This window comes from Lacerta agilis, chromosome 3, assembly GCF_009819535.1.
Source record: "Lacerta agilis isolate rLacAgi1 chromosome 3, rLacAgi1.pri, whole genome shotgun sequence".
Lineage (NCBI taxonomy): Eukaryota > Metazoa > Chordata > Lepidosauria > Squamata > Lacertidae > Lacerta > Lacerta agilis.
In genome coordinates, this window is record NC_046314.1 from 99,454,812 (window position 1) to 99,474,665 (window position 19,854).

At 45.9% G+C, this 19,854-nt stretch overlaps 1 protein-coding gene across 1 annotated transcript in view; it reads left to right on the forward strand.

The window, feature by feature from the left end:
• Positions 1-1,656: 1,656 nt before the first annotated feature.
• Positions 1,657-19,854, forward strand: part of LOC117044657 (protein kinase C epsilon type-like) — a 136,247-nt gene continuing 118,049 nt past the window's right edge. Inside the window, exon 1 of the mRNA XM_033145467.1 lies at positions 1,657-2,910. Within this exon, the coding sequence (XP_033001358.1) occupies positions 2,563-2,910 (348 nt within the window). The 5' untranslated portion in view covers positions 1,657-2,562. The remainder of the gene's footprint in view (positions 2,911-19,854) is intronic.

Here is a 19,854-nt window from a genome sequence, read left to right on the forward strand (position 1 = left end):
GCCAGGAGCTGTGACCGAGCAATGGGAGCTCACCCCGTCATGGGATTCGAACCGCCAACCTTCTGATCAGCAAGCCCTAGGCTCAGTGGTTTAGACCTATGTGTTAGTCCTAGTATTAAAGAAAAAATTGTGGGCCAGGATGTCTGAGTGTGAGGCCTAGTTCTGTGCAGAGATGTCCGTGTGAGGCTGAATTCTGTACAACCCCCCCATGGGGGCCACAGTCAGCGGGGCCATTTCAAAGGTGAGCTACGGTAGGTAATTCCTAATCATACAATCTTGTTCCTCCTCACAGAATTAAAACCTTGCCAGGCTGGAAATTGCTCGTAGATTTCCTAGCTTTTTAAATTTATTTATGTGTATCTATATGCTATGCTGCTTTTAGCCCACAAATTGGTTCAGAAGCATAATAAAAATCAGTTTTATTACTGAAAACATCAGCATCATTTGGGAAGCATGCGAGTGCAACACGGCTCTGTCCATCTGTGATTCCCATCCACTGTTATCATAGAATTGCCCAGCTGGAAAGGGACCCCCAAGGGACATCTAGTCCAACCCCTTTAATGTAAGAATCTCATCCATGACAGATGACCCTCCAACCTCCGTTTATTCCAGAAGTATTCAAGTGGCGACAGAGGATAGCCATCAGGGCTAGTAGCCCTCCTCCATGAATTCATCTAATGGTCTTTTAAAGCAATCCAAGCTGATGGCCACTGTGGCCTCTTGTGGCAGTGAGTCCCATAGTCTTTAAACTATGGCATGGGAGAACATCTCTCTGGCCCATTTGTGTGCCAAATTCAGATGTGAAGAGGCCTGCTCCTTGACTTTTACGCGCTGTGGAAAAGGCTATGTGCTTGACAAGAAGCCTGGCAGCCTTCGCCTTGAGCGGGATTTGATGGGCTGGGCGTCGATGGTTCCCTTTGCCCTGCTTGCGATTTTAACGGAGACATCATTGTCGTGGCTACTCTCTTTTATCGCCTTTGATTGCATTTCCAAGAGGAGTCTCCCGAGAGGGAGCCCCCTTAGGCTCCCCGGCCGGTGGTAAGGAAAGGCGAACCAGAGAGAGAGAGAGAGACGTATTTAAAAGAAAAACAACGAGCAAGAGGCAAGGCGACAGCGGCCCGGTTTGAAAAGAAGCGGCACTCGGAGACGCAGCGGCGAGGCGCGCGTAAAGCGGGGCGCGCCGAGCCCTCTTGCGCCCGGGGATCGGCTGAAAGTCACGACCCCGGGAGGAGAAGCAGCTGCAGCGGCGGCGGCTGCGGCTGCTCTCCTTGCCTTCCCCGCTCGGAGCTGTTGCTCGCCGGCGATCGCTCAAAGTGCTCCCCCAACAGGCAAAAACTTTCTCTTCGCGCACTCGCGCTGCCTCGCTCGCAGGCACACACACTGACGTCTTTTGCGCATTTCCTGCATTAGGGAGACAGACCCAGAGAGCGAGCGAGCGAGCGAGAGAGCGAGAGGTGGGGTAGGGCTCCTCCAGCCCAGCGCCAGACACACCAGGCGGGCGAGCGGCGCAAACAGCCAGCGTCCAAGAGAGAGAGAGCGCGGGGAGAGCGAGTGCCAAGGGAGCGAGCCGGAGACGGAGAGAGCAACCGATCGCCGTGCTGGTTTGGGTCGTGGGCGAAATATATTATTATTATTATTTTATTATTATATATCTATTATTATTATTATTTTAAAAATAAGCTCCATAAGTTGAACTCCCGCGCTGAGCAGTCCGATCCGGAGCCGCTTCTCCCCATGCCTTGGATTCGATCCACTGGATCCTTGGCCTTGGAAGAGGAGGAGGCGGAGGAGGAGAAGGCGAGGAGGCTCCTGCAGCCGAGGCGGATGTAAGGTTCCTGGCTGGGCTGGACTGTGTGATGTTTCTGCTGCTTCGTCTCCCAGCCGGGGAGGCGTGGAGCAGGCAGGGCGGCTCGCTCGCTTTGCCCGCTTCTGGGGGGTTTTGTATTATTTTTCAACTCCCCCTTCTTCCTCCCTCCTCCCGGGCTGCTGCTGCCGCTGCCGCCGCCGCCGCCGCACACAGACAAGACAGCACTAGCGTGTGCAAGAGCTTCGGATTGTTTTTCTCTCTGTGTGTGTGTGTGCAGAAGACTGATCCGGATTATGATCTAAAAGGGGGGGTGCGGAGGAGGAGGGGGAAAGAAAGTCTGTTTCTCTCTATCCAGAGGCTCCTCTGATTTGCTCCGATTGCATTTGGATTCCTGCAAGCAGGGACGTCTCCCCCCTCCCCTCCCCTCCCGTCCCTTCCTTGTTTTTCCGTTAGGAAACACACACAAGCACGGAAAGGACGAGACCTCGGTGCATGTCTGCATGCAGGCGTGTGTGTATTCCCCGGGCGTCGCGAGAGGAAGGGATAAATAATCACAGGTAGCAACAAAAGGAGAGCGCCCCCCCCTTCCCGCCGCCCTGCTGTTCTGAAGCCTGCACCTCCTTCCACTCCAACCTGCCTTCTTATTTATTGGAGAAATCTCCTCGGATCCCTCCGCACTCCAGAGTGTGTGCTTTAATCCCAGGGAAAATTAAAAAAACAAACAAACAAACAACAACTAGTGAAGCCATCTAACCATGGTGGTTTTCAATGGGATGCTGAAAATAAAAATCTGCGAAGCGGTGAATCTCAAGCCCACAGCTTGGTCCCTGCGGCATGCGGTGGGTCCCAAACCACAGACCTTCCTGCTGGACCCTTACATTGCCCTCAATGTGGACGACTCCCGGATCGGCCAGACCTCCACCAAGCAGAAGACCAACAGCCCTGCCTGGAACGATGAGTTTGTCACGGACGTTTGCAACGGCCGGAAGATCGAGATGGCCGTTTTCCACGATGCCCCCATTGGGTACGACGATTTCGTGGCCAACTGCACCATCCAGTTTGAGGACTTGCTGCAGAACGGGAGCCGCCACTTCGAGGACTGGGTGAGTGTTCGCATTGTACATACACACACGTCCGCGGCACTGAGAGGTTCCAGGCTGGTGCAGGTGTCTGTGGCAGGTTGGGCTTTTAGCTGGATGGAAATGCGCCCCCCCTCCGTTTGACAGATGTCTTGGAAGGCATGACATGGCCCTTGGATGGAGGGCTTTGTCCATGCTGAGGCAGGTGGCTCAGCTGTTCATGTAGATGTTGTGGCTGTCTTGCCTGCTTTGTGAGAATGAAGGCACGATTTCTCCTCAAAAGAAAATCCACCACGATATGGTCTGAATCCCATTAGTTTTGTTTTCACGTGTTGCTCATTCTGGAGACACAAGAGCCCCAGGTAGCACCATTGCCTTACATACTCAATAAGGCTAACCCTATAATGTATATTTTCTTCTCATTTCCCGTGCTTAAGAAAATATGTCTTGCCACCTCTGCAGCCTCAGGAGAATTGGGCTCATGTTGCCTTTGGGTTATAATAATGCTACACTTGTCCAGCTCTTGAATCTCCACAATCTTTTGCCACAATTGCCCGGCTCCTTGATGGCAAAAACAAATGATGAGCTACTTTTCCATGTCTTCCCTCGCATGCAATGCACCACACAAAATCCCAAAAGGCCGGACATTGTATCAATGAAAGAACAGCATCAGGTTCTTAGATACGGTACCCAGACTCTGAAGAAGAAGAAGAAGAAGAGTTTGGATTTGATATCCCCACTTTATCACTACCCGAAGGAGTCTCAAAGCGGCTAACATTCTCCTTTCCCTTCCTCCCCCACAACAAACACTCTGTGAGGTGAGTGGGGCTGAGAGACTTCAGAGAAGTGTGACTAGCCCAAGGTCACCCAGCAGCTGCATGTGGAGGAGCGGAGACACGAACCCGGTTCACCAGATTACAAGTCTGCCGCTCTTAACCACTACACCAAACTGGCTCTGAGACTTCCTGGATCACTGCTGCTTTCTACGGCCTGCACGATCGACAAAGTTGTCCGTATTTACTTTTTAAAAGCATCCTGGTGCTTAATGATTCCTTGTCTTCCCCTCACGAAAAGGGCGTAACTTGCATGTCACAATCTTAAGAGGGTTAGGAGGTGGTGGGAAACAGTTGTCTAGAGCCTGAGACCATCCAGAACCCAGCCAGCATGAAAGCTAGCTTTAAAAATAATGTTGAATAATATAGCAGTCTCATTTGAGTGTGGGAGATGCATCTGCCAGAGGTGGTATCAAATTGGCTCAGGTGTTGCCCAGCCCCATTGGATTCTGCTTGGGGTAATACCAAGAATGGGTTTCGAGCTTGTGAGCAATAAATGAATGAACTGGGGAACCCAGTGTATATTTGACCATGAAATCTCCTAGTCCGCAAGTGTGGGGTCTGTGGATGTAATAGCTTCACCCCAGACTCCTGGGGATGAAGTAACAGTTTAGTAGGCCTTAAAATGCACACCTCCGTAGGGTTGATGGGGCAAGGCTTACAGGCAGGACTGTGAAAGTGGAATGTAACTGGACTTTCAGAGAACAGCTGTGTTGCGTGGCCATATAAACACCTGAGCAATTGTCAGTTGTATGTAGTGGTTGTGTGTCTGGGGGGGGGGGAGAGTTGGCTTATCAATACGGACTAAGATTCTTGTTTGATTTTGAGGCATCTTACCATGATTTAACTGAGGGTATGAAGTGCATAACCATGAAGAACATTTTCCCGCACTGACATTATGGTATTTATAAATATACATTTGAGATACTCCAGCCTGCTTTGTGAATTGGCTAGGAAGTAGACAAGGTCTGGGGTGCATCTCTGTTTCAATTTCACACGTTGCATTCCTCCGCGCACTGTTTAAACTAGTTATCTGTGGCAAGTAGAAAAAAAATGTATGTCTGATCAGAATCTAAACCCCAGAGATGAGTACTGTGGTACATGAACTGAATAATGGTATATGTAAGCTTTGAACCCAATCCTTTCTCTTGGAATTATTTCCGGCAATTCCCTGGGTTTGCTCCGAAAGATACGATATGAAGGTTACAGTTTTGGGTGGTGAAGATGGGAGCAAGAGAAAGTTAAAAGCTGGAAATAACCGCAATTTTTTTTTTGCTTGCAGATTTTCCTCATCTTTAGTACAGTATTTGGCTTAAGACATTGGAAGTAATGCTAAACTTGCACTATTATAACCTGCGATATTATCTGGGCCTGTAGACATATTTTGGCAGCCTTTTGGAGAAGCGCTTGTTGTTACGATTATTTATATGGCACATCCACTCGAACAAAGTCGCTTGCAGCCTTTAGGTTCAGAACAATCTTGCGTGATTGCTAATTCCCATTTCACAGATGGGGAGACCAAGAGAGACTGACTTTCCACATGTCTTGGCAGCGATTGACTGAGCTTGCCTGCCTGGGATCTGCCGTCTCGCTGGGCCGCATTAGCTTTTCAGATGCAGGTGAAAAGACTTTGGGTCTTGCAGTGTGCAGGAACTCAACCCCACCCAAGAGGGTGTTGTTGATCCTGTCTCTGTGATCTCGAGCAGAATTGGCAATGAGCATAGGAAGCTGGTGAAGGCAGACAGGCATTCTGTGGTGGACGTGGTCTGAGCACATATGTTCTGTCCTGTAAGCAAATACCTGGAAACACTGCGAGTGTGTGTTCGACCACATCCACCGACTTCTCTCTTGCAGGATACCGCTCAGTGCGGTGCTGTGTACTTTGACTGACAGCAGCTTTTGCAAGTTTTCAGCCGGAGGCTTTTCTTGGTTATATTTTCAGAGAACTATTTTTTTTAAAACTGGATATATCGGGGGGGGGGGTTTGGTTGAAGTTGGGAGGTTCTGATCGCAACGCAAGGAGGACTGCTCTAGGTTTGCAAGGATGCTGAATTCACCTCCCTTCTTGCACAGGTAGCTAGCAGCCAAGGTGTTTATAATCTTTCCCTTGCAAATAAAAGAGGGGGGAAAAACCACTGGAAGAAGCAAATACTCAGCTGTGCCGAGCAGCTCACCTCCTCAAACAGTAAAGAGTCATGAATTCTGAACAGCATTGTTTGGTGATGATACATCAGACTTAAGAAATATTTGCACTGTCTTTTCTGATATGGTATAAAAGGAATAAATCAGGAACAAAATTGACTGGTGCAGGTATATCTGCGATGGCATCGTCATCTCACAGGAAGCATTTAGAAATTGATGCTGTCAGCATTTAGGTGTAGATGTGGGTTTTTTGTTTTGTTTTTGTTTTTGGTAAGATGTCTTGCTACAGCCGCAAGATATGTGTCCCAATTTGCAACGTCGTTAGTGTTCTAGCTGAAAGGATATTAATTTTGGAAACTCTAGGAAAAGTAATGCTGGAGAAAATAGGGAGCTTTACTTTTGGAACAAACAGGGTCCCATTAACAGGAATGTGGGGAACTTGTTCCCTTACAAATGTTGTTGGGCTACAACTCCAGATGCTGACTGGGGCTGGAGGGAACTGCAGCCTATTAACATCTGGAAGGCCAAAGTTGCGCCATCTTGGTATTCAGATGTCACAGAGCCATAATCTGAAGGCACATCTTGCATGGTTTCTTCCTCGATGGAAGACTGTGTTGATAGCCCACGTACACTGCCTTGTGTGTTTGTTATACCGGCATTTCTAAGAGTACTCTGAAACATTTCTTTTTAAGCGTACACTTTAAAATGTAATACGCGAAGTGGCCTTAAGCAAATATCCATTGGCACAGGTATAAAGAAGCAGAAAGCAATATAGATTTGTGTTGGTAATTTAAAAGGAGGGATCCTTACATTGGCGTAAATCACCATTGTTTCTTAAATGGGGACGCTGGGGAAGGGGAAAGCGTACAATTTTAAATAGCGTCACCTGCTGGGATCCTTAGGGCTGTCTTGAAAAAGAAACAGATCTATAATTGAAATAGGTTTTTTATTTTTTATTTTCTTCCTGAAAGTGGCTTCCTGAATTCATGATTTAAATTAAGATAAAAATAAACATTTGCCACCAGTGAGTTCAGAGTCAGATAAAATGCCGTAAAATCAATAGGAGAGGTAATATTTTATTTTATTTTATTAAATACTAGTAGTTGCAGGATGATCGTTCAGTAAATCCCATTTGCTGCATCAATAACCAACTTGTTGTTTTAAACAGGGGTGGGAAAGCTATTTCTAGGCAGCGGCTGTTGGACTCCATCTCCCATCAATCTCAGTCACCATGACCAAAGGTCAAGGATGATGGGAGTTGTAGTCTGGATGGTGCTGGGTTGCCTACCCCTGTGTTACACCATCCTCATTTATTAAATTTCTGTACTGCCCATCAGGGCAGTTAACAAGATAAAAATAGAACACCTCTGTGCCTCCACTTGGCCCTTACTGTTTCACTGGTTCCATATCTCTAATGTCCCATCGGTGCTTTCCTTGGCATATGATCTTGCTGGGTGATTATCACATGCCTTTTAACATTAAATACACCTGCCCTCTGCCTGCCCACATTGGTGGCTGGTTCTCATTGGAACTGGTAGGAGCGAAGGCAGCCAGAGGTGGAGCCAGAGGCAGTGACAGGCGGAGCCACTTCCTGATTGGTCTTCAGTAAGGAGGCTGGCAGGTGGGGGCTAACTGAGGGTGCGCTGATGTGGGGGGCAGCAATTCATTTACCCTGATGGACCACTTCCCCTATGCCTCCCCTGTCTCTCTCTCTCTCACACACACACATGTACCCCCCTCTTTCTTTCAAACACTGCAGTTTTCATCCCAGGCTGCAAAGTGGTCAAGCACATCCGTAAGGCATAAACCGGCCCCTAGTAACATGCATTTAAATAGCTGTACAGTTAAATAGTCTGAGGTGGTCTAAAAAAGCCTATGCATACATAAAGGTTATATGTACATTAATTGAACATTTATGTAACATGTACTTGGATTCCTTGTACCGGTATCTGCTTTTATAAAATTATTACGAGCAAAAGAATGATTCATAACTTGAGGAAAGCCTTTCTGGATCAGATCAAAGTCCCACGTAGTCCAACATTCTGCTCTCATAGTGGCCAGCCAGAAGCTGATGGGGAGCCCCCCAAAGCACCTTTCTCACTTGTAATTCCTTGCATACAGTCTCCGACAGTGAGGACAGCCTTGTTCCAAATAACAGTTTTAAGTATTAGATTTCCTTTAATTGCATTCTGTTTTGCCCCTACTTTATTGTTAGTGTTTCATTTTGTTTTTCCTTGCAATGCTATTTTTAGGGAAAGACGTCCAGGTAGGACTCGGCTCAGTCAGTAGAGCACGAGACTCTTAATCTCAAGGTCGTGGGTTCAAGCCTCACGTTGGGCAAAAGGTTCCTGCATTGCAGGTGGTTGGACTACATGGAAAATACTTAGCTTAATGGACCAGTGGTCAAACTCTCCATGTTCCTACTCACAATTTGGGCAAACACCATCTTTTTCCAGTCCCCCAACGGCAGGTATTAGGGCAAGAATGGGGAACATGCAGCCCTCCAGATGGGGTTGGACTACAGCTCTCATCAACCCAACATGACCATTAGTCATGTTGGCTGGGGCTGGTGGACTGGGAACATTTGGTGGGCCGCAGGTTCACCCACCACTCCTGTATTAAGGGAACATTGAGATCTGACATGTTAAATCTCTGATGTTTTACAGCTGCTGTTCTGTTAGCATCTAGCATAATGCTCTGGTGCACTGCTTCCAGAGCTGCATTTTGTTATTAGGTTAAGAGTTGCCAAAATCCAAGTGTGCTGATAACATGTCCTATCAGCATATTAACAGCTTGATTACATTCCTCAATAAAAAACTTAAAGATAATTATCAGTGGTGCGGTTGCAAGCAAATGTCGTTCTTTATCTGGGAATGTCGGCACGAAGGAGTGTTCCAGAATTCTAGAACAATAGTTCGGGAATCCATATGTAGAGATGGCACCGGAGCCAATTCTGCACATTAAAAAAGAGCGCTCTCTTGTTTTTGATGGGGAGACACAACCCCTTTGGAGTTAGTCATTTCCCTTGCCTTGGTTGTCGTAGTTCATTACACATATTTCAACGTGCTGTTTGAGATTGAAACTGTCAATTTTTGAGACTCCAGGTCCCTCTCATCCCAAGATGCAACGCTTGACCCCAATGTTAATTTGTTTTTATCGTACATTTATGTCTCCTCTCTTTGCACGTTTTTACTTTCTTCTAAGTCAACACAAACATTACTAAGAGGGAGGTAGCAGTGCCACTGGGATGACTTGAAGGCGGGTCATGTCCCACCCATTGAAGACGGATGGTTTTTAAGAGATTGGAGTGTTTTGTTCTTCTGCAGGAAGATGCTAGATATTTCTCTCTCTCTCTCTGTTATGACTGTGATGTAGACTGATTCCATGGTTACAGAGCAGCGATACACAAGTAGAGTGCTAAAAAATCACGATAGCAACTGTTGTGCTAACATGGCATGCATGCACAAAGCAGTTTTCCATTTAGATTGTGGAATATTCGGCAATTCTCCAAACAGTCCAATCCTTTATTGACTACATGGGCCACATCTGAATCTCAGGAGATGGTCAATAGGATACCTTATTTTGTACAATTGCTGCCATGTATCAGATGGTTTAATGGTGGGATGAGGTCAAGGAATGCTTTAGTGTGGGCGAGTAGGGGGGGGAGCTGCATACTTACAGCAATGGCCATTTTTGAAAACAGCAATTAGAAATACGGCTATTTGCGGCAATGGTGCATCTTTGGCAACAGGTTTTGAGACTGGTATGATTTTTTCTAGAGTGTTGAACGCTGGCTTTTAAAGGTTCGATGCGCAGGGAACATCATGGACTACGGAATGGAAAAGCTTATGCCTAGAATAGGGCAAAGATTGCTTGATGCTGCTTGCAGGCTTCAAGTTCTAACAACTGCCTGTCAAACATTGGAGAAACCGACTGCAGAGCTATATAGGCAGCCAAGTTATACTCAGAGTAGATCCACTGAAATCCATGGACCTACATTTGTCACGTCCATTAATTTCAACGGGTTTACTTTGAATAGGGCGAATGTTGGATACAGCCCAAAAGGCTGTGACCCAGTGCGCATGTGCGGCTATGCATCTCAAATACCACTGACTTCTTAAGAGCATTCTCCGAGAAGATCAACCGTTGCAGCCATAGTGAAGAAAAATGAACGGCATTACTAATAGGCCAGCTTGGAGGAAGAGCTATAGCATGACAGTGACAAATGTGTGCTTTGAAGGAAGGGCTTTGATCGGCACTGGTCAACCTTTATGCTTAGAATTCTCTGTCAGAGCACCTTTCTGCTGTTACCTCCCAGTTCTGTTATAAAGGTAAAGGGACCCCTGACCATTAGGTCCAGTCGCGGATGACTCTGGGGTTGTGGCGCTCATCTCGCTTTATTGGCCGAGGGAGTCGGCCTACAGCTTCCGGGTCATGTGGCCAGCATGACTAAGCCGCTTCTGGCAAAATTCAAATTCATCCTTTTAGTTCAATGTCCCAGTCCTCTTTTTCATAATATCAGTGCGTTGTTGAAGGCTCTTCCCCTTTTTGTTGTATTCTACACCCCCCCCTACAAAGCACCTTGTTGAATTGATGGTTCTACATAAATAATAAATCCAAGCTTCTGACCTTAGTACATCAGGCTCAAAGCTAACATGCAGCCTGTTTTGTCACAATTAGGAGGCTGGGTGTAGACTGGGAGTGTACAATTGATGCTCTTGATAATTTTGCTTTGAAGTGAGTCTGTGTAATAGGGAGGAGAACATATCGGGCCTGGAAATGAGGACTCTAGGTTCATATGTCTGTAAGCTACCTGGCTGCAATCACATGTGCTTTTAATAAGGCTGTGAAAGGCTACTAGCCATTGTGAGTACCTCCAGAATCAGAGGCGCTGAAGAACAATTTCCGGGGGAACAACATTAGGCAAGAACAGTTGGCTTCCCATAGTTGGCCATTGTAGGAAACAGGATCCTAGCCTAGAAAGGCCTTGATCTGATCTAGCAGGGTTCGTCTTATGACCTTATGCCCCACTGATTTTCCTCTTTCCTTTGTTCCACATCTGTAAAAAGGGAATATTATTATGGGATGTGTGTGTGTGTTTAAATGCTGTCTTTCTGCCTCAAGCAATAATAACCATAACACTGTTGTGAGGATTTGATTTTTTCAGAAAGTATGCATAGGATTAATTGTTAATCTTGTCTTTTGAAAACAGGAAGCATTTTTAAAATGCAGATAGTTCTTCTGTCCTGCTCTTACAAGAGGTTCCTGCCAGCCTCCCAATCAGGGGTTTGATCAGGTTTATGCCTGCCTCACTTCAGCAACACTACAGGCTCAGAAACTCCCAGGCCAGGGCAGTGGGTTAAATTCAACACAGGAGTTTATTGAAGCCAAAAATTCACCCCGGGAACATGCTTTGAAAGCTAAGTGTTAGGCTTGGCATACGTAAAGTAAAAATATAATATCTTTATATATAGAATAATATACAGTAATATAAAGAATCTCTGAGCATGCGTAGAGTTTGTTTCCTTCACACCTAAGTCACCATGGGCCACTTCCAGCATTTGAAATCTCCCCGGGCGTGAGGCACATTTTGCTACCAGCGAGGGTCCAATTGCGACAACGTGGAGATTTCTGGGTGCCAGGTTGGCGATGGACATCTCCATTGAGCGAGCTAACTCATGTGGAGCGAAAGATGCACATCTTGCCCTTCTGTTTTGCTGCGTGAATCACAAGGCATCTTAGTCCTCCATCATCACATTGAGGAAAGTAAGTGCAGGGCTGAATGCAGAGAGCAAGCTGCAGTCAAGCCGTTTGGTTGAGATCATAGAGTCATAGAAGTATAGATTTGTAGTGTCGGAAGGGACCCTGGGGGCTATCTGTTCCAACCCCCTAGGGAATAGACATTCCTTGGTGGTGAATGCAACCTAGGTTTAAGGCGCCTAGCTTGTATGTCTTGAATTTCTAAAACGGCGTCCATTTCCTCCATGTCTAGGTTGGGGATGGAGTGGGAAGTGCCTCTGCCAAACTCTGTTTTAGTTTTGGACCCCCCAGAAGGTTGGTGACTAGTGTAGGTAACGCCATCAGGTTCTTCCCGATCTCTTTCTCTCCTCTCTTTGGCGATCACTCGTAGCCGAGTAAGATTGTCTTCCATAAACACGGTTTTAACAATGAGTCCGTAAGTGACTGTGGGGGCCAATTCTGGATCCACGCGTGCTTCCGCAGTGGGGACATTGGTTTCTGGGCTGGAGTTGATCACGGTGTAGATTTGCCAGGCATGCCTTCCTCTTAGCATGTTTCTCCCTTGCGTCCTGAGTTCGAGTGTCTTCAAAGCCCATGACACCTTTGGTAAAGGCTGTTCTCTAGTTGGAGCGCTCACAGGCAAGTGTTTCCCAATTGTTAGTGTTTATACTACATTTTTAAAGATTTGCCTTGACACAGTCTTTAAACCTCTTTTGTTGACCACCAGCATTACGCTTCCCAACCAAACTGTAGTTTAGTGGAAAAGAGCACATGCCATGCATGCAGAAGGACCTACAGAGGAAGCCCTGGGGTCTGCATGGAAAAGGGTCAGGCAGGAGGTGGTGGGAAAGCCCTCTCCTCCAGGACCCTGGAGAGCTGCTGTCACTCACATTAGACAGTTCTGTTCTAGCTGAGGAAATATCCTTGCCTGGTATTAGGCAGATAGATGGCCACCAAACAGTTCAAATTGGGTTGTTTTCCCTCCCCTGCCTTGAGTTTGTACCTTTTTTGTACTTCTGCAAAGCTTGGGATTCCCCCCCCCCCCCAAGGACATACCCCTCTTTTTTGTGCTATTGCTATTTTTCCTGTTTTTTTAAATAAAAATATAGTTTATTGAATCTTTTTTTAAAAAAAAAACACCTCACATCCATGAACACATTACATAGGGAGAGGTGGTAAGAGTGGAAAAAATAAAGATAAATGGAATCTTCTTACTGAAGAATAAATATAACATAAATGTTGATGAATGTGACAGTTTCTCTGTGTGGTAAAATATTAATACATACACACATTATAAATACTTACATTATACATTGTGTGTGTGTGTGTGTGTATATTACCATGTAGAAAAACTGTTAATTCATCAATAATAATTTAATAATAATTTATTATTTATACCCCAGCCACTCACATTTATAGCACACTTCATGAATTCAGTGAGAAGATTCCATTTCTCTTTATTCTTATTCTTATTTCATTCTTGTCTACCATCTCTCCCTCTAATCGATTCTTCAAGTGTCTACCTTCCAAATTTTTGGTAGCTCACCCTTTACCTTGAGTGTGTGAATGGTGTCCCTTTGGTTATGCTAATGAGGCACTCACAGCGGGTCAACAGGAAAGAGAGGGCTTGATCCTGAGTCTCTAAAAACGTCGGTTGTGAAGGATCACTGCAATAACATCTCTGAGTTCTTTTGAGCATTAACGCCTCCCGCAATCTACATTATCATCATCATCATCATCATCCGAACATGCATTATCCAGATTGCTTCATTACCTAGATTATTTAGTCCTTGTGTTGTGGTTTGTGGGGGTTTTTTTTCCTCCTGAACAGGGGGTACAGAAAAGTGAGGGTTTTCTACAGGGCAGGCCAGGTTCCTCACCACAGCCATTCAGGGCCAAGTTAGTGTGTCAGACTAGGACCTGGAAGATCAAGGTTCAAATCCCCGCTCAGCTAGGAAGCTCAACGAGTGACTAGCAGAGGAGTAGCCCCCTCCTTTGGCTTGCTTGCTTTATTTATTTACTGCATTTGTTTATTTATTGCAGTTGTGCCCCACCTTTCCTCTAAGGGGCTCAAGGGGGCAGGCATAGTTCATCTCATTCCCATTTTTATCCTCCCCAACAACCCTGTGAGGCAGGTTAGGTTGAGAGAGAGAAAGTGACTGGCCCAAGGTCACCCAGTGATCTTCATGGCCGAGTGGGGATTTGAACCCTTGACCCCAGGCCCTAGTCCTAGCATGCTACGCCATAGGTACGTCTAGCCACCGAGGCCGCCTGCGCCTCAGGTTGTGTGGAAAAGGGGGGTGGGTTCACCCACAGCTGTCCCTTTTGTTTTCTTACATCTGACTACTTTAACAGCACTGGCGGGGGGGGGGGAGCTCCGGAGATTGGCAACGTATGCCACCCTCCCGCCAATCGGTGGCACAGGCCTTGTCAAGTGCCCACCTCAGCCCTGCCGCAGCTTGTTTCCAAGCAGTCGCCGAAAAATGGCTGCCCTCTGTCTTCCTTATAGGGGAGGAGGAGGTGGCAGCTCTTCCATTGCAAACGATCACATTGCTTGAATTAAAGTGAGATATTGCAGGTTTTAGTCGCACATTCCTCGGGTTTCTGTGAATAAAGCTGCACTTAAGCTTTATATGCTGGCCTGAATTTAAGAACCTCTGTCTAAACAAGGGGCCTTCCAAACTCATATATTCCCCCCCCCCTTTTTGGTTTGTGTGTGTGATTGGGGGGTGGCGGTGGGGAAATTAGCAAGGATTTGTTTGACTTTTCACGTGATTGCACACACACACACCCCTTCCATTTCTTCCATGCCACAGTCTTGCCAGCTCCAAAGACGTGTCGGCGAGATGCTCTCCTTTCAAACTGCCCCGTTTTCCACTGCCTGATATGTTTCGTGATAAATGAAAGTATTGCTTAATCACTGCGGTGCAGGTGTCTGTGGCTTCACGGATGTGACTGTGTGGCGTTACCGGGTGAACAGAGATTGGCCCTAACTTGGCACTTTACCTCAGTGCGAATATGGCAGCGCTCTCCTTGATTTGGTGTTGTATCTGAAGCGGGATATTGCAGCTCTTGTCTTTTCCCAACTGAGGATGCCCCCCAACCCTGGTCCAAACCGAACTCTGTTCCTTCCCTTTCCGTATTAGCATATTCAAAAAGATGAAGGTTGTTGCGGAGGATGTGAAGGAAGAACCTTTGGGGGATGCAGGTTGCGGTTATCCAGGGTGCAAACTGCTGAAATGTCCGGATGTATGGCAGCCTGTGTCGGAAATGTAGATTTTGGTGCGTTTCCTTAAAAATAGCTCAACAACAACAACAACAACAACAAAAGCTCAACTTTTGTGTTCGGATTTTCATTTTTTAAAAATATGGCAACCCTAGGTTATCAACGGTGGTGCACTTTCTCTTGCTCTGCGCCAGGGTAGCCATCTTGACTGAAGCAAGAACAGACTGAGGCAAGCTGTGTTTTTTTCCAGGTCGAAGTGGTTTGATGCTCCTCCATTCTGTCAGGATGTCAGTCAGAACCAGGAATCTGAACTCTGTTAATCCTGGTGTGCTAAGTGACCTGATCCATACCTCTCCATTTCCTGGCTTGCTTTTTTTTTTTTTTTTTTGGCCCTTCTTGGAGCATTGCAACACAGTTCTTGGCAATATTAACTATATCAAAATATGCCTTTGAAACGTGGCTTTAGAAGATTTTAAAATAAAAACCAGGGAGTTATGTGGAAACAAAATGGGGTCGTGAGTGAATGCACGCAAGCTAAAATGGGCTGCAAATCAACAGTTTCCTTTCCCTCCCCCTCCAACTCGGGAATGCTTACCTGTCATTTTGACACCGGGTGAGATGACATTCTCCTCCTCCAAGGCCTTTTTTAAAAAAATAAAAAGCCTTGTGCTTATTGGTCACAATCACATTTTAATCTACTTTTATTCTTCTGTATGCTGGATTTTTAAAATTTTTTTTTAATGATAATGTGCGTTTAATTTCATTTTGTCATTTTATGTGGCTGGGGCAACTAAGCCAGATGGGTTGGGTATAAATAAATAAAATAATAATAATAATTATTAGTAGTAGTAGTAGTATTGTGTTCTCAAGCTAGGCACAGAACAACATTATTGGGTGGCTTTATATAAATCTGTGGCCATCCAGATGCCAGTGGAGTTCGACAACCACAGCCAGCATGGTCAACAATGAAGCTTGTAGTCCATCTCTACCCTTATTTATGTGGTAAATAAATAAATAGGACCGAGAGCCATAATTTTATAATGGCGGGGAGCCTGGTGCCTTCTATGTGTTGTTGGACTACAACTCCCATCATGCCTGACCATTGCCCAGGCTGGCTGGGGCTGATAGGAGTTGAAGTCCAACAACACATGGAGCCCCCCAAGGTTCCTGCCCCTGCAGGAAGCAGGGTGATAGAGTCAGCAGCCCAGCTTTGGGATTAAATTCACAACACAATTTAAAGCAAAAATGCCAGTTTTCTTTTTAAGAAGGCAGCGCTGAACGCAGCAGTAGAAGGAGCACTTAAACCTTCTTCTATCTGGTATTTTTGCCCCCCCCCCCGTGGCTTTCTCCACCCTCTGCAGCGATTAAGAATGCATTTCGCTCTTGGCGTGGCATTCTCGCCCTAGAGAGCTTTGCCAGTTTTGAGTTGTTTTTTTTAGCTTTAGGAAGCTAGCAGAGCACTTCTTTATTGTGTTTTGGAGTTTATTTGGGGTGGGGTAATGGTGGAACTTTTTAGGAGTAAATCTTGTGCATGAGGAATATCTTTCTGGTGTTTTTTATTATTATTATTTCAAAAGATGTTCGTTTTTGTTACCGGTAATCTTTGGCGTGATGTGCCTGTTGCCCCATGTGGCCAGGATGTTAGTTTTACAAGTAAAATAAATAGGGCTTGCTTTTGAGTAAGCCTGGTAAGGAACAGACAACAGCATTCCAAGGTCTGCTTTCAGACCTTGAAATTTTTTTTCTGGGAACCAAGGTTTGCCAACTGGCCAGAAAGCTAAAGGTTTTGGACTGTTTCCTGCCCCTTTAAGAGAGGATTGATTGGCATAAACAGCAGGTGAAGCCTTCGGAGGCATGGAGCTGAACCCTTAGGCCACCCAATTAAAACTGTTGTTAAAGAGACATCTACAACATGGAAACCCTAAGGAGTTATCACATGCCCTGGTGTGCCCCAGTAAGAAATCAGGGCTGGGTGTGTCTTGGAATCAACTGCAGAAAAGGAATTGTTTTGCAATTATTACTAGATACAACGGGTATCAGGCTTGTTGGCAGACCAACTCTGCAAATGTGACATAATAATAATAATAATAATAATAATAATAATAATAATAATAATAATTTAGTTGTACCCCAGCCACTCTGGGCAGCTTCCAACAAAATATTAAAATACAATAGTCCTTCAGATATTAAAAGCTTCCCTAAACAGGGCTGCCTTCAGATGTCTCCTAAAAGACTCATAGTTGTTTTTTCCTTTGATATCTGGTGGGAGGGTGTTCCACAGGGTGGGCGCCACTACAGAGAATGTCCTCTGCCTGGTTCCCTGTAACTTCGCTTCTCACAGTGAGGGAACCACCGAGAGCCCTCGGCGCTGGACCTCAGTGTCCGGGCAGAATGATGGGGGTGGAGACACTACTTCAGGTATACTGGGCCGAGGCCGTTTAGGGCTTTAAAGGTCAGCACCAACACTTTGAATTGTGCTCGGAAACGTACTGGGAGCCAATGCAGGTCTCTCAGGACTGGTGTTATATGGTCCCGGCGGCCACTCCCAGTCACCAGTCTAGCTGCCGCATTCTGGATTAGTTGTAGTTTCCGGGTCACCTTCAAAGGTAGCCAGTAGTCCAAGTGGGAGATAACTAGAGGATGCACCATTCTGGCAAGACAGTCTGCGGGCAGGTAGGGTCTTACCTGCGTACTAGATAGAGCTGGTAAACATGTCTGCAAACTTGGCATGAGGGCTGGCAACATCAACCCTGCCGTGTGGGAACCCCTTGCGGGTGACCGCAGTGCCTGGTGACAGGCAGTCAGGTTGTGTATCCAAAGCAGTGACCAGAGGAGGAATGACTTCCGCCAAGAAAGAAGAAAGCCAAGGTGCACCTGTAGCAGCACAACTGGACGCCCTCGTCTGCCCCAGCTGCAACAAAACATGTCTCCCCTGCTTTGGTCTCTATTGCCACAGCAAGCGCTGCAAGCTTCCAACATTTTATCTTTAACCCCAAAGGCTTACTCCTCCATTGTCTCCCGAGACAGATGGATGCCAGCAAGATACAAATAAACAAATTAAATTGAGGGAGTCAGGTTTTTTGGGGGGGAGGGCTTGTGGGTTTCAGAAAGCTCCCTTCCTTTGAGTTTGAGTACAGCTTGGACCACCTGGCCCCATCACACTGGGGGAGACTAATCATAACGCTAGTAAAATATAATAGCAATTAACTTAAGCAATGAGTTATAATGGCTTTGTGGCCAAAATGGGGCTGCAGAGAAACAACCAGGCAGCATCAGTATGCATGGGGAAATCCCTACGTTTGCAGAAGTTGGAGGGAAAAAAAAGCATTGGGAGGGGGTTCCCCCGAATACTCTGAAAATGACTGAGCGTGCTGAGTGTCTACTGCTGGGGAGGGGGAATGGAATGAAGTATCACAGAATCATAGAAGCCATGGCAGGCTGGCGGGGTGAACCGGAATATCCCACGCTGCAACGCTTTTCTTTCCGATTCCACTTTTAAAACGCTGCATTTTGCACCAGCGAGCTTCTTACTCAAAACGAAGCTCTTCGCTGAGAAAGGATATTCCTCCAGCAGTGGCTGGTATGGATAGAAGGAAGGAAGGAAGGAAAAGAACAGAGAAACGAGATGCACACACAGGGTGCAAAACACATTCATTTGGGGACTCTGGCAGTGGTAGCCCTTGCAAGGACCATGCTGTAGCCAACAAGCTGCTGCTCTCTGTGTGCTGATTTAATTGTAAAGGTTGCCCCTGCTTCTCAACTTTTTGCTTTGCCTCTCCTTGCCTGCTGTGATAACTCACTGCAGCTGACAGAGCCAGGAGTTCTGCTGTAACCAGAGGACACGGAATTAAATCATAATCATTTTAGTGCAGGTCAGCCGCACGTTGACCTCTTCAACATTCTGTGTTCATAGCAGACTCGTGGAGCAGATGTCCTTTCCCTTCTAACGATACTGTTCTCCTTTCTTATGCATTGAGTTTTATCAGCACAGCATGCATAAAATGTCTAGGGCTATGCATATGGAAGACTTTGCTTTTCCACTATATTATTATTATTATTATTATTATTATTATTATTATTATTATTATTATTATTATTAGACCACCCTTCATCCAAAGATCACACTGGGCAGTTTACTGTAGTCAAAATGCAATTTAGGAGGCTGAAACCTACCCACATAGGTATCAAGGGCTGGCAGCCAGGGTGAGTCAAGGGAGCTCCTACCTAATCAGGTTAGGATAAGGGGGAAAAATTCAATTTGAAGCACTTTCTTAATCAGCAGGTGAACCAAAACACAGCTGTCCTCCGAACTTCACCATTATCCAAATTTTGTTTTGCAGTTTGATAACCACACAATGTTGAAAGCGCATATAATTGGGGGAAAGTGTGCATAAACACAAATACATTGGTGAAAATGACACACAGAAATGCACTTGGTGTGATTGCTATACGCCTGTAAGTTTTATATAGAGGTCATTGTACAAAGCGGATTAAAAATTATTTAAGCAAGCATTTGCCCAGGTATTTTGCCATGTAGCGCCGGCTGGCCTTGATGATAATTGTATTTTTGGATTAATTATAGTAATTATGTATTAAATTGCATCTATGTGTATAAATGAGCTGATGCAAAGTTGCGTCCTTTGACTCAAGATGATTTCTTTTGATGAATTTCCTGTTTCCTTAGTGATCCGTAAGCGGCCATCCTAAATTTAAGTCCTGCAGGCTTTCCCTGCGGAGAGAACTGAACCCTGATGAATGACAGGTCTTGCACACAAGGCATACCCTGAAAACAAAACGGGGAGCCTTGATTCACCAAGCACAGGGTTCAGGAAATAGAGACCGTTTTCTGGGAAATGATGGCAGTAGCATGTGAGACAAGTAGCTACTAGTTTTTCATGTTGTGCTCCAAGGAACTGAGAAGGGAGCTGGGTTCGCACAACAGCACTGAAGATAATAAGGGCTTTGGAATCTAGGCCATGTGCAAAAAGACTGAGAAGACCTGGGCATCTTTAGCTTAGAGAAAAGAAG